The sequence below is a fragment of the Silurus meridionalis genome, chromosome 8, assembly GCF_014805685.1.
Source record: "Silurus meridionalis isolate SWU-2019-XX chromosome 8, ASM1480568v1, whole genome shotgun sequence".
Taxonomy (NCBI): domain Eukaryota; kingdom Metazoa; phylum Chordata; class Actinopteri; order Siluriformes; family Siluridae; genus Silurus; species Silurus meridionalis.
The window spans coordinates 1,608,248-1,622,500 of NC_060891.1; the positions used below are offsets into that span (position 1 = coordinate 1,608,248).

Genomic DNA, 14,253 nt, shown 5'->3' on the forward strand with positions numbered 1-14,253 from the left:
CAAACCTGAACATTCATGAGAGCAATCATTCATAATGCGACACAATTTCTTATAAATGCATTATAACGTGGCATGAATGTGTTTCGTGCTTGTTATAAACTGACAAAGGAACATGTCATAGCTGGTTTTGAATCATGAATGAGTTTCCACAAACCCAGGTGATCACAACTGCATTTAAGCAAAAGCTCCACCCCTTTCTGATCTGGCAACGCCTCCAGGATGCTTGTGAAGAGAGCGCAGAGAACCTAAACACACGATCTTAATATGAAAGAACAAAATGCTTAAAAAATGTAAACACTCCCCCAAAAGCCGGAGACGAGAAGAATCAGACGTTATGTAAAAGGTGTGAGCTGCATGTCTGCATCCATATGACTGTTTTTATTGTTACATATTCGGTTTGATTTTCTCTCTTTTTTTTTCTCTTTTAATAAATAAAAAAAAAAAAAAACAACTGATAACAAGGAAAACCTCAGTACAGGTAAAGAAGTGTGTCTTGTATTTGAATGACAGCGTCAAGTAATCAAATATCCATGCGACTTAGAAACATCTGCCAGAAAGATTAGACCTCTAATCTAACAATATTCTCTGATTTCCATTACAAAATACTTGTGTTTGTATATGTGTGTATAGATATATATAGTAGTGTGTGTATTTGTGTGTGTGTGTTTTTTTTTCGTGACTTTAGAGTCTCTTTTGACGTCAATGTCGAATTTTTTTCTTCATGAAGCACACCGGGAATAAGATGATCGTGACGATCTCTCTGTACAATAGAATTACTAAAAAAAATACAACTCAAGTTCAATATGTACATCGTTATCTAGCTAAAAAGTACAACCGCTATCATCATCATCATCATCATCATATCATCATAATGTAATAAAATATGTAAACAAACGTTTGGATTTATTTTTTTTTCTTCGTTTGACACAGTCGACTGTGACGACAGATAGAATTCACACTTTTCACGTTAGATTTATTTTTCCGTATAGACATCCGTAACAGCGTTATAGTAGGAGTGCCAGTGCGCACCAGACAGCTTTTCATAAAAAAGAGAACAAGAGGAAGTGGACCAACATACATCATGATCGCAAAAAAGATCAAAGCCGGTTCCGGCTGCGGAGAAAAAAAAAAAAAAGATGTGACGTCCGGCAGCAGCGTCATGGTGGTGGTGGGTCACGTTCAGACGGGAGGAAAAAAATAAATAGGAAAGATGCGTCTGATGGATCGACTGGCCTGGCAGATCTGTTCAACCTCAGCTGAACATCATACATCATAGTGTAAAGATGGCATGCATTACAATCAGTCGCTTTACTGAGACAAAGATAAAATGCACCACTTCGCTCAAATTCACAAATTATTATTATTCTCTTTTTTTTTTTCTCAAACGCCACAGTCGGTTGTAAAAATCCGAATCATTTGGTCGAGGTTTGAATAACAGTGCTGCGGGAGCGTCAGGGAGCTGTCCTCGCTCGTCAACTGACCACATCGATATTTCACTGTTGTTTTTTTTTTTCTTTGCGGAGAGCAAAAAAATAAAATAAAATAATTGACACCACGTTTAATGTATAAACAATACAAATCTTTCATATGTATTTATATTCATATATTTTTTTTGGCAAAAGTCCTTCTTTCCCATTCACACACAGGATTTATATATAGATGTACTTATATATATTTGGTCCATCTCTTAGAACACTGTGTCACTCACATGCTTGCAATGGCCAGAATCGATTTCTCCTCCTTCTTTTTTTTTTTTTTTTTTTTTTTTTACAGGATTAAAAAAATGCCAAGGATCACCTTTTTTTTTTTTTTTTAAAGTCACTTTTTTAAAGATAATGATGTAGCTGTGAAGTATTCTACACGGATAACGCCGTCGACCGGATTGAGGAATAAAGGTCACTAATGTCGCTATTTACCATCATGGTACTGTATGCTTACACAATAGTGTGCTTTATATTACAGTTGGTGTGAGAGCTCAGTGCTTCTGCACAGTGCCAAATGGAAATCTGTTTTTTCTCTCGCTCTCTGGTTCTCTCTCTCCGTTTTCTCTCCGATGGTGCAGCTCCTGATACGCCTCAGCGTCACCCGTTTCACCGTAGCGCAGTCTCACACGTAATATTCCTTGTCCTTGTTTTTCTGTTTCTTGTTGCTGCCTTTCGAGCCGTGCTGCTTGTCCTTCATGACCGCGCCGTTGCTCTGCGCTGAGTTGGTTATGTAATTGCGGCTCTCATCCACTTGGTACGACCCTTCGTCCCTGTTTCTGTACTTATACATGGCGTACAGGAGGATGAGGATGCACAAAGCGGCAGCAGCAACTATCCCGACGACCATTCCAGTGGTGCTGCTAGATTCCCGGACGACCTCGGAGGCCCCGGGAACGCGCCTGACGCCCGGCTCCGTGGGGATCGCTGTGGGTACATTACGGAACATGGGGGAGGTTATTAGTGGGCTCTTCGGCTTTTTGCGGTCTACGTCATAGGAAGTGGGCAATGGACGCAAGACTATGTCGGGTTGGGGTTTAAGCTCTCGGTTATTCATTTTGCCCGCAGGCCATTTGGGCGGCGCTGCGGCGGCGGACGTGGTGGTGGTGGTGGTGGAGCGGCTCGGGTTAGGGTAAAAAGACACGGTAGTAGTAGTCCTACCGTGCTCGGAGGCTTTGTTAGGTGTAACGTCCTTAGCTTCCCACTTGGGCGCGTGAGCTTTGTAGCCACCTTCAAAGGCCGACGTGGATAAGGTCTTATCTGTGACCAAGGAGAATGTGGTGTAAACATCTTCATCATCAGTAGGGGGCAGGTTAGAGTCATACGCTTCCCCAGAGCCATACCCAGATATCACCAAGCCATCATCATCATCATCATCATCATCATCATCATCACCATCATCACAATCATCGCTGCCTTGGTCCGACAAGCAGGGCAGGCCCGCCTCAGTGGCCATGGACAGGGACTCTTTGGTGGTTTCAATAATGGTGAGGGGGGGACGGAGGGTTGGGAGGGGAGGGATGAAGGGTGCACGTGTAGCTACAGGAGGGAGTACTAAGGGATCTAATTCACCTCCTAGGAGGAAGAAGAAACAACACTGTATCAGCAGGCATCGTGAAAAATCTGTAATACACCGACAATAACCAAAAAAATAAAGGCAGAAACGGCAGAAACTCATACGAAGCAAATGAACGAAAAGCAAAATTTAAAATGCAAATAAATATAGAAATAAAAAAAAAATAAAAAAGGAAACAGAACTTTTGACCCTGAGAGATGTTCATGAGAGAGCCAGGTACCACTATCCCTAACACCAATTACACATTACAAATGCCTTCATAACATTAAATTAAGTATCACTTGTCACATGTTATCATTATAATTACCTCAGTATGCAATAACCAGTGTTTATAACGCATCATTACGCTAGTGTTATAGAGTGTTATGAACCCTATGTATAATGTATCATGTTCGTAACTGGTAATAAGGGCAGCTATAAAGTTTTTCTATAAATATTTAGAGCAGGATTGAGTTTAATGTTTATAGATTATATCTCTGACCTCCGTGTGCTACATTTTATTCTCGGTTATTTGTCCAGGAGATTTCCTGCCTCCGAGCTGAAAGGACAAAATATCTTCCTTCACACACAAAGCAGAGAGCTGTGTGTTTGAGGAAGTGTTAAGGAGATCCTGCAGGATTTGGATGTAATCTCTCTGAGGGTCGTTCTGGCTCCCAGCTGCCCCTCCGGGCCTCATGCCTTCTAAACCCCCGCACAGCGAACCCGAAATGGCAGGGCCTGTCTCAGAGCCACGGGGACGGCTCCTGATCTCCCAGCTCAAGGCCGAGTTCTGTCTAAACCATTCTGCTGAAGATCTTCTCTGCAAATTCAGACTGAGTTTCACCTACAAAATACTTGACTTTAGATTCAATTCTTTTGGTTATGGTTTGGTTGGAAGAAATAGCCTGAAGGCTGCGATGGATTCGTTTGTAATCCTAATAATTTTGTATTGTTTTATGTTTGTAGGGATTCACTTGCTTTTATCTCAGATACAACAATCCATTAAGCAGAGGCGCTAACATGAACGTAGCATTATTGAGTAATTAATGATGCTGTGAGGCACATATACTGAAGACACTCGAAAACCTACCTTGTACCTTTACAACTGCATCTTACTCTATCCCAGACTCTACCTCTGTTATTGCATCTACCTCTATCCCCTCCTCTACCTCTGTCCCCTCCTATCCTCTAACTGTACCTCTATTCCTCTATCACTGCATCTACATGTATCTCCCTCACTGCCTAGACCTGTACCTCTATCCCTCTACCTGTACCTCTATCCTCTACCTGTACCTCTATCACTGCCTCTACCTGTACCTCTATCCCTGCCTCTACCTGTACCTCTATCACTGCCTCTACCTGTACATCTATCCCTCCACCTGTACCTTTATCCCTCTAACTGTACCTCTATCCCTCTACCTGTACCTCTATTCCTCTATTATTGCATCTACATGTATTTCCCTCACTGCCTCTACTTGTACCTCTATCCCTCTACCTGTACCTTAATTGTTGCCTCTACCTGTACCTCTATCACTGCATCTTCATGCATCTCACTCACTGCCTCTACCTGTACCTCTATCCCTCTACCTGTACCTCAATCATTGCCTCTACCTGTACCACTGTACCTCTACCAGTACCTCTATCCCTGCCTCTACCTGTACCTCTATCCCTCTACCTGTACCTCTATCGCTGCCTCTACCTGTACCTCTCTTACTTAACCTGTACCACTATTCCTCTACCTGTACCTCAATCGTTGCCTCTACCTGTACCACTGTACCTCTACCAGTACCTCTATCCCTCTACCTGTACCTCTATCCCTGCCTTTACCTGTATCTCTATTTCTCTACCTGTACCTCAATAGTTGCCTCTACCTGTACCACTGTACCTCTACCAGTACCTCTATCCCTCTACCTCTACCTCTATCCCTGCATCTACCTGTACCTCTATCCCTCTACCTGTAAATCTATTGCTGCCTCTACCTGTAGCTCTATCCTTTAACCTGTACCTCTATCCTCTACCTGTACCTCTATTGCTGCCTCTAGCTGTACCCCTATTCCTTAACCTGTACCTTTATTTCTGCCACTACCTGTACCTCTATGCCTCTACCTGTACCTCTATATCTGCCTGAACATTTACCTCTGTCTTAACAATTGATCTCTGTCTTTAACTGTCTTTGCCTCTACCTTTATCTCTGCCTCTACATCTGTGTTTGCCTCTACCTCTATCTCTGCCTCTACATTTGTCTCTGCCTCTACATCTGTCTATGCTTCTACCTCTATCTTTGCCTGTACCTTAACCTTTGTCTTTACCTCAATCTCTGCCTTTACCTGTACCTCTATCTCTTACTTTGGCTGTGCCTCTACCTCTATCTCTGCCTCTCAACATTTGAACTTTTCAGTGAGGAGACTTTGTCAGTAGAGGTAACTTTCCCCTGGATTGAGGAAGCTGGTTATTATGAAGTAGAGATTTGGGGAAAATAATTCAACAAGGTTTGCTCTTGTCAGCAGTGTCAGAGCTTCTGCTTCAGGTTCAGACCTTTTTTTCCAAGAGAATTCATCTTTAATGCTGAAGCTACAGGGTGTTAAACCTGAACCTCAATTTGTTTTGCTTTGAACCAACGCTCGTTATCTAAATCATCATTATGTACTTGTTTTTATTCTAACTTCATAATTAATATTAGTAACAATGTTACACAAATTGTTATTATTAGTTATTATTATTAGTCATTATAATCAAATAGCTATTATTAGTAGTTACTATAATCAATTATTTCTAATTTTAAAGTAATCGGCTTCCTCCTGTAAAAGATGAAGTCTTTAACACTCGTGGCATTTCAGTGTTGATCTGTTCTACACTGGGAAAACTTTCCCACCTGGAACTTGTAAAATAAAATATGTTTGTGCCCAAACACTCGGTGTTTGAGAAATCTTTCAGAATCGCAGTCTTTTGAGGAGCGAGTGAACGGCGAGTCTGCTGGAAACTTTCAAATATCTCCAGATACACGTTTGCTTCTTTTTCTTCTTCTTTTTTTTTTAAATACAGTAAAAAACTTAGCCGTCTGCTGTTACGACTTTACCAGCAAACGGAAATCTGATCCGAGCAGAAAGCTGATTAACATCAAACGTTTCGCGGAGGTAATGGAGGATTAATTAGCTTTTCGTAAACGATACATCTCCATCGTTTCTCCTCTCAAACACACCTGCGTGTTTCTAGCTGAATATATAAAGATGAGCAGAAGTACTGCTGTATAAATATATAAATATGTATTATAATATTAATATTGTAGTAATTATGTCTCAGTAATTTATGCTCATCTGGTGATGAAGAATTTTACTGAATCTTTGAAATTGTGGGAAAATTCGATAAAGAATAAATAAAAAGAAAAAAATAATTAAACTCTTTTAGAAATAGTTTTAAAAATAGTGATCTGATATTTTGACTATATTTGTCAAATATCATCTTCCAGGCTTTACGCCCCTCCCATTTCACACAAAAACATTATTATATTATATTATATTATATTATATTATATTATATTATATTATATTATATTATATTATATTATATCATTTATTTACTAATTTATTTGCACTGAGAAGGAATCCTGCCATTCAGGGTTGCAAATATGCGGTAATCAAAATAAAATAAAATTAATTAAAATAAAATAAAATAAAATTGTATTAAATAAAACCAACAAAAATAAATAAATAAATAAATAAATTCATGAATTAAAAAAAATGCAGTTGCTCAAATGCAGTTTCAGAATTAAAAGTTCAAATAACATAAAGGCAGATATCTTATTATTTATTAAAAATTAATAATAAAAAATTTACCAACAAAAACAAACAAAAATTCCACTTGCTTATCTGCAGGAATTGAAAAGGCAAAATATAAATAAAGGAAAAGAATATACATACATTAAAAATATATATAAAAAAAGCGACTACTTTAGCAATATAACTATTTACAGACAAGCACAATCTAAACCAACAATAACATTTTATTGCACAGTTAAAAAAAAAAAATTAAAAGGCTTTGAAAAGAAACATAAAAATTAATATTTCAAGGAAAAAATAAGCATACCAGATTTTTGTTAACTTACATCAACAAATTGCCCGCATGATTTTGGCATGAAGAAAAAATGCACAAAAGAAAGTTGTGTAAGAATGTCCTTGGACAAGTTTTTTTTTTTTTCTTGTAAAAAGAAAAAATTACTAGCCACTGTATTTCTTGATAAATATAATCTTCAGACATGAGTATACAGGGAGGCAACAACACATACATCCACACCACATAACATGAAAAATAAACTTCACCATTATTCTGTTTTGTTTTTTTTCTTTGTTAAAATACAAAAGTCTGTACATATTTGAGCCTTGGATTTAAGTTATATATATATTTATATATATAGCATTTGTCAATAAATATCTACATTCTAGTAATTAAACTTTTTGCTTGGATTGATTTCATAATCGTAAATTCTGAATGGATGGATGACTGTACATATTTTGCCATAACTAAGGGGAAGGAGGAGGAGGAGGAGGAGGAAGAGGAGGAAGGTGAGGAAGGTTTTGGACCTATGAACATACTACATAGGAGATGATAATGATGGGGGTGATTGTGTAAGTCAGTTGCCATGTCCATGTAAAGGCAGTACGAAGCGGTCGGGCGGCATTAGAGCTTTTGGCTGTAAGGAAGGGATGGGGATATACAAACAATGAGCATATACATGCCCATCTACGAAAAAAAGAACAAAACTCTAACACTGACAATCTGACAAACCCTAAACTGCAACTTCTTCGCCATGCAGTTAAAGAAAAACAGTTTTAAAGTCAATTGTTTATCAAGATCGCTGGCAGAATTAGAAAAAAATAAATAAATCAACACGGAGATGTGGAACATTTTCACCAATAGTCATATGTACAGGATCAATAATATATTAATTTTTTATTTTCCGAAATGTTTTTTTAAAAAATAAAACATCAAAATTTTAATTCGTTTTTACTGTTTAAAACAGGTTTAAAATGAAATACCTAATGAATTATTATTATTTTATATTTCATCTAAATTTAAGTGCACACACAGTATTCGATGAAGTAGTTCCAAATCTAAAAATATAATAAAACCAAAAAATAAATGGATTTCTAATTTTTTATTTATATCTTTCTTACGTTTAAAACACTTCTAGTTAAAAAAAAAAATGTATGTTAAAAATAAAATAAATCAAATCTGACAAAAAAAAATTAAAAATAAATCAAATTAAAGCAATTTGAACTTTCACTTTCACACACTACAACCAGATGCACAAACTAATTAAAAAAATGGACACAGTCCAGAGCCGGACAGCCGACTGACTGCCGCCTCTGTCATGTGACCCGAAAGACAAAATCTATCTGTCGTTGTTAGTCTTAAACACGTAAACAGGCGTGCAGTCTGGATGTACGTCAAAGAGAGAGGAAAATTGGGTTGAACATGGGTTAATTTTGTACTGCAAGATGTCGTTGATGCATGCTTAAAGTAAGTTGCATTTAGGGAGAGTAGACAAACGACAGAGCAAGCGGCGTTCAGGTACCACATTAAACATGAAGAGAGAGAGATTTCGGCTCTCAAGCCGCTTTAATAACCAAAGCCTGTAGGTGACAAAGTCACTGAAGCACAGCCTGAACCTGTTTACCAGCTGCTGCTGAGATCCCAATCAGTTCATCATGTTTTATTTCTTTCTTTTTCCTCATTGTTGCTGAGGTAAGATGGTGACTGTGCGCCACACCCACAGACTTTGGTTCAAAAGAAAACTGTACATTAGATATAATCAGAATTTCACAAGAGGACATCAATACGTGTAATAAAGGGGAAAGAATGCTTTTCTGCTTCGGGCTGAAATGCCATCAGAACTCGTCCCTGTCTCACATCCACCTACAGTAAAGAACATCTACGGTCCTGAAGATGTCACAAATGAACAGCGTTACCTGACACTGGAGACTCCTTCCATAATTACAGAAAACTTCACCATATCAATGATGATGAATGAAAAACTTTTTTTGTTTATTACCAGGAGGACTAAAGTGTTTTTTGTACAACTCCCTGTGAATGAGCTGCTACTACAGAAGCATTTTCAACCACACCTATGACTTATTGTCAACACCAACAATTCTGACCAATCACAATCCAGAATAGTATAGTAAACACATATACATATAGTATAAATAAAGCATGAATATAGTAGTATTAAAACGTCTGCAAACTGAAAGGCAAACATCTCAAACTATCCAAGCCACGCCCATTCCCCGCCCACTTTGATCGCCAGATGTGTAAATCTCGAACCTCACAATGAACGCCTGACCCCCTCCAAACAGGCTGTAGCGTTAGAACCTGTAATATAGATTTATGGTTGTAGTGTATTTATTAGACTTGTTTAATGGATTTATTGTTGCTTTATAGGATGTTTAAATGAAGAATAATTATTTTTCAATCTTAGTCCTAGGACAGCTGTGATCCAGGTGTTTTTGCTCTATTTATCTAACAACACATATTCATAATTATTGTTTGAAAACCCTATCTCAGGTGTATAATGTTTGCTGAAGGTTGTTAAAGTGTGTATTCTACTGTAAGTGTAACAAGTCACAATTAAACATTTTGTAATTAAAAGTTTTTGTAGTCAGAGTTTTAAGTAAGAATCCTATTTTTAATTCCATAATTCAACTTCAGCCAGTCATAAACTACACCACAATGATGTTGTTCTTCTCCAAACGGCTCGCACAAAGTTGGAGGCACACAATTGTATATTCCATCTTTGGATTCTGGAGCATGAAATTCTCCCTTCACTTGGACTGGGAGACCCAAACCTGTTCCAGCACGAAGCCAGAAGATCTGCTTAACATGGGTTGAAGTGGAAGATCTCCTTCTCTGACCTCAACCCTGTTGATACACCCAGGCCACCTCACCTTCTCACCTACATCAGTACCTGACTTTACTAACACCCTTGTGGCTGAATGAATCTCCACACAAATCTCCACAAAATCTAGTGGAACATCTTCCCAGAAGAGTGGAGGTTATTATACCAGCAAATTGGAAGGGGATGTTCAAAAAGCTCATTCAGGGTTTTTAAATCTACTCATTTCATGAGATATGATCCCACAAGTCCTACACACCTGTAGTATAGTGTGATGTTTATCGGTGCTCAGTGTTGCTAAGGAAAGGAGTCTGACTGTATTTCTATCGGCAGGTGGAAGTGTGTATCTCAGCAGTAAATCTTATCAGCGGCTGCACTACAGAGGGGTGAATTAAGCAGAACCTGCGCCGTTGATCAGCCTCCTGCCGACAAGCGATAAACACATGCTTTTCTACTCAGGATGGAGCCAAACAACACACTCTCCTCCATCATCTCCTCCACCGTCGTTTGGGCTCTCTCTGGCTTTTATGTGAACTTCACAAGCTTCAGAGATGCTTATCTGTGTGAACTACGCCATCAGCAAAGGGGCAGAAACATTGACTTTAAAGGATCCTTGCCCAGTCTGGAGGAACGCAACATCTCGCTTAAGCAACTTTAACTTTTAAGCTCCAGGGGTCTGATCACGCCATCTGGTGTTCAAGTTGAGGGAAGCTAAGGATTGGTGTAACGCTCAGAGTTTTTCATTTGTATCATGCTACACATCACATGTCATCTACTACACTATCGATTTATGTATTTGATTCTGCATGTATTTTTCTTACACTTATTAATTGGAAATATGTAATATAATTGATTAAAAAATATATTTGATTTCACATATTTAATCTTCTTTGGATCACAGCACAGTGGATTATTTATGATGACGACATGATCGATGAATGATTTATTAATAAAAGAATTTTTTTTAATTAATATTGTTTATTTTGTATATTTAATGCAATATTTTAACAATCATACACAGGTGATATAATAATAAAACCTTAACGTTGCAACACTAGATCATTAAGTCCTTTATTATTATTATTATTGATAAAACTATCTGGTGTATCAACACGCCTGTTACTCTCGGCTCTTTTCACAGAGATTTTCTGCGTAGCAAAAAAATCCTGTATCTTTTATATCATTACTGCTGTCTTTGTCCTTGTATAGAATTCTGTCTCGACTGTGAGGCGCTTTGATCATGTGGTAGGAAATGTGTAGAAAAAAAGGTTAAGCATTGAAAGAGAGAGAGAGAGAGAGAGAGAGAGAGAGAGAGAGAGAGAGAGAGAGAGAGAGAGAGAGAGAGAGAGAGAGAGAGAGAGAGAGAGAGAGAGAGAGAGAGAGAGAGAGAGCGAGAGAGAGAGAGAGAGAGAGAGAGAGAGAAGAGAGAGAGAGAGAGAGAGAGAGAGAGAAAGAGAGTGCAAGAGGGAGAGAGAGAGAGAGAGAGAGAGAGAGAAGAGAGAGAGAGAGAGAGAGAGAGAGAGAGAGAGAGAGCTGAAAGGAAAGCTGGTGCTGAAACATTCAGCAGTTTGCTGGACAGATGACCTTGAGCCAGGTTTGTGCTCCGTGTTTATTGTGATCGGAAAGTAAATTAGGAGAAAGTGATCACAGCGCTCTCTATTAGCCGTCTCGTAAACCAGCCAGTCCTATAATGAACACTCAAGGGACTTGTTCCTAATTGCGGTTACGGTGTAGGCCATAAAGAGCAAGTTCTAACTATGCTAAAAAGGCGACGCTGTTTGTGAGACTCGATGAGACATAATCGATCAGGAATCAAAAATTTGTGGACACCTGGCCCTAAGATCGGACCATAAACTCTGCTGTTGTGTTCAGTTCCACAAACATCCCCAAACAACCTATTACTATTGAAGAGCGAATAATCTGATGAAAATGCTAATCAGCGAAACCTCAGCCCTGCTAGCATGCTTACATCAGCCGTCCCTGACATTAGCATGGAATTATGCTGTAAGATTTTTGTGGCCGTAATGAGATACGGTAAAGGATGTGGGAAAATCAGTCCTCTTATGGAATTCCTGAAGGAGAAACCGGGGGAAAAATTCCAACAGTTTTACAAACAGAGAACAGAATCACGTGACAGAAACACTTTAAGACACGGACATGTGGACGAACAGGACGTCTACACACACACACACACACACACACACACACACACACACACAGATGATGCAGCAGCAATCTTTGCAACCGCATTCCTTAAATAAACCAAAAAAGTGATCAAGAAAAGTAAAAAAAAAAACAGGATGGAGTCATGTACATCAAGCCAGTGGGGTTAGTGTGGATGGTGTGTAGAGCAGACGACAGAGAGCCATGCAGTAACACCACGACGAGAACTTCTCCGGAGGATGCTTCTAGCCCAGAAAACCTACCATACACTCTAACATGCCACAAATGACTGACTGAGAGATGACATGGTTCTTTTTTTTTTTTTTTTGTGGCAATAAAATTCTTTTTATGCCATCTGCATTTAAATACTAGCTGATGCAGAACAGCGAGGGGAGGGGCTTAAAGGAAAAAAAAAGGAGATAATATTTACCATTCTTTCACACAACTTTCTTAATAATAATAATATTACTTGTTTAATTCTTGGATGGCAAGAAAAGATTTTGTTGCCAGTTTTTTTTTTATTGAAAATGGAAATTTGAAGCCCAAAATGAACAAATCAATAAAATAAAAGAAATTTCGACCAACACCAACAAATCATGCGGCACAAGATGAGGCGAGACAACAGGAACGTTGTAGCCGTGGAACAGATGATGAACCCAGCAGACATGAATAAAAAAAAAATCCAAAACAAAAAAAAACAGATCGACGGACCTTGAAGAAAAAAAAAAACAGCCAGACAAACATGCTAAACAAAAGCAAACCAAACCAAAAAAAAAATCAACCCCTAGAACAAGAGCGTCTCATGCAGCTGTCCAACATCAATTGATGGGGTTAGAAATGATGGCATGAATTTCTGTGTAAACGTGACTGGATGATTGGGGCCCTAGCGAGATCAGGAAGTGCTCCGACTGTCTCCAACTATCTCGACTAAAAAAAAAAAAGAAAATTTGACAGAAATTGGGATTGACAGTCAGGAGTGAAACTGGAAGTGAAGTGATGTTCTGACTCGTCTGTCTCGTCTACGTAAAACATTCATCACGTCTAATTTATAGAGGACAAAGCGGCGTTTGTGTGGGGGGCTCGCTAAAAGCCCTCCAACCTTTACACAGCGATAATTGATGAGTGTTTTAGAGAGCGATGAACTCCAGGGCACGAGGCGCTCTACAGCTATACATTACCATCCAGCTGCCTGATACACCGCCGTTACTTCCACTGCGATAACGTACGACGTGCTCGGATTAATATTATATGTAGAGCACTCGGGGAAAGTGGAAGGACGTGAGCGCTGACTCTCATACAAAATACCTCTTTTCATTCACATGCTGGAGAAATGCAACTCGACTGATTCATTACTGTTTTATAAAAAAAATAATAATTTATTCGAGAAATGTAGATTAGTAAAGAAATAAGAAATTTCTTCAATAATGTTACAATATAATTAAAATCCCCCAAATTGTATGATATTCGAAATCTGAGTGACTGATAATGAATTCTATTTAGTCTTTTTATTTTTTTTTATTTGTAATAATTTCAAGATCGATCTAGCTACATGATTTTCAAACAACGATTCGAGATCTCTTTCACGAAGGGAAGAAAAAATGTAGAATGATTCCAAACATTCTCACTGTGTGATAAAACGTGAAAATGTTTTTGTTTTTCGAGAGTTTTACAGAGAGAAGACAGACGAGACATCGATTCTTTAACGACTACAAAAAAACGCCAAATCCCAACTTCTTTCAAAATCATTCTGAATTTAATTCTGATTCATATTTAGATGTTTATATATTTTTTGTAATAATAATATATTATTTGGATTGAGGGGAAAAAATTCTCAGCAGAATAACTTCGAAAAAATACATAAAAAAACAAAACAAAACAAAATGAAAACGAAAAAAAAGAGAAACAATTTGTACACAGAAATTCGATGATATCTGTTCTCTATTAAAATGCTTAACTTAAGCCTCAGAATAATGAGGAACCAAAACAAATCAGAAACACTAATTCCATCACAATTACTCGTCTACAGATCACACTATAAATTGGCGTGAAAGGAAACAACGAAAAATTAAAATTGAGACATCTCAAAATGTATCATGTAAAATGCAATCCAGTGTCACATGACAAGAAAACCTCTGATTATGATACATTTTGAAGCATCAATGCAG

General features: G+C 38.1%; 1 protein-coding gene across 1 annotated transcript in view; it reads right to left on the reverse strand.

The window, feature by feature from the left end:
- Positions 1 to 349: 349 nt before the first annotated feature.
- Positions 350 to 14,253, reverse strand: part of nrxn3a (neurexin 3a) — a 303,444-nt gene continuing 289,540 nt past the window's right edge. The window contains 1 exon segment of the mRNA XM_046855388.1: positions 350 to 3,056. Coding sequence (XP_046711344.1) covers positions 2,107 to 3,056 — 950 coding nt within the window. The 3' untranslated portion in view covers positions 350 to 2,106.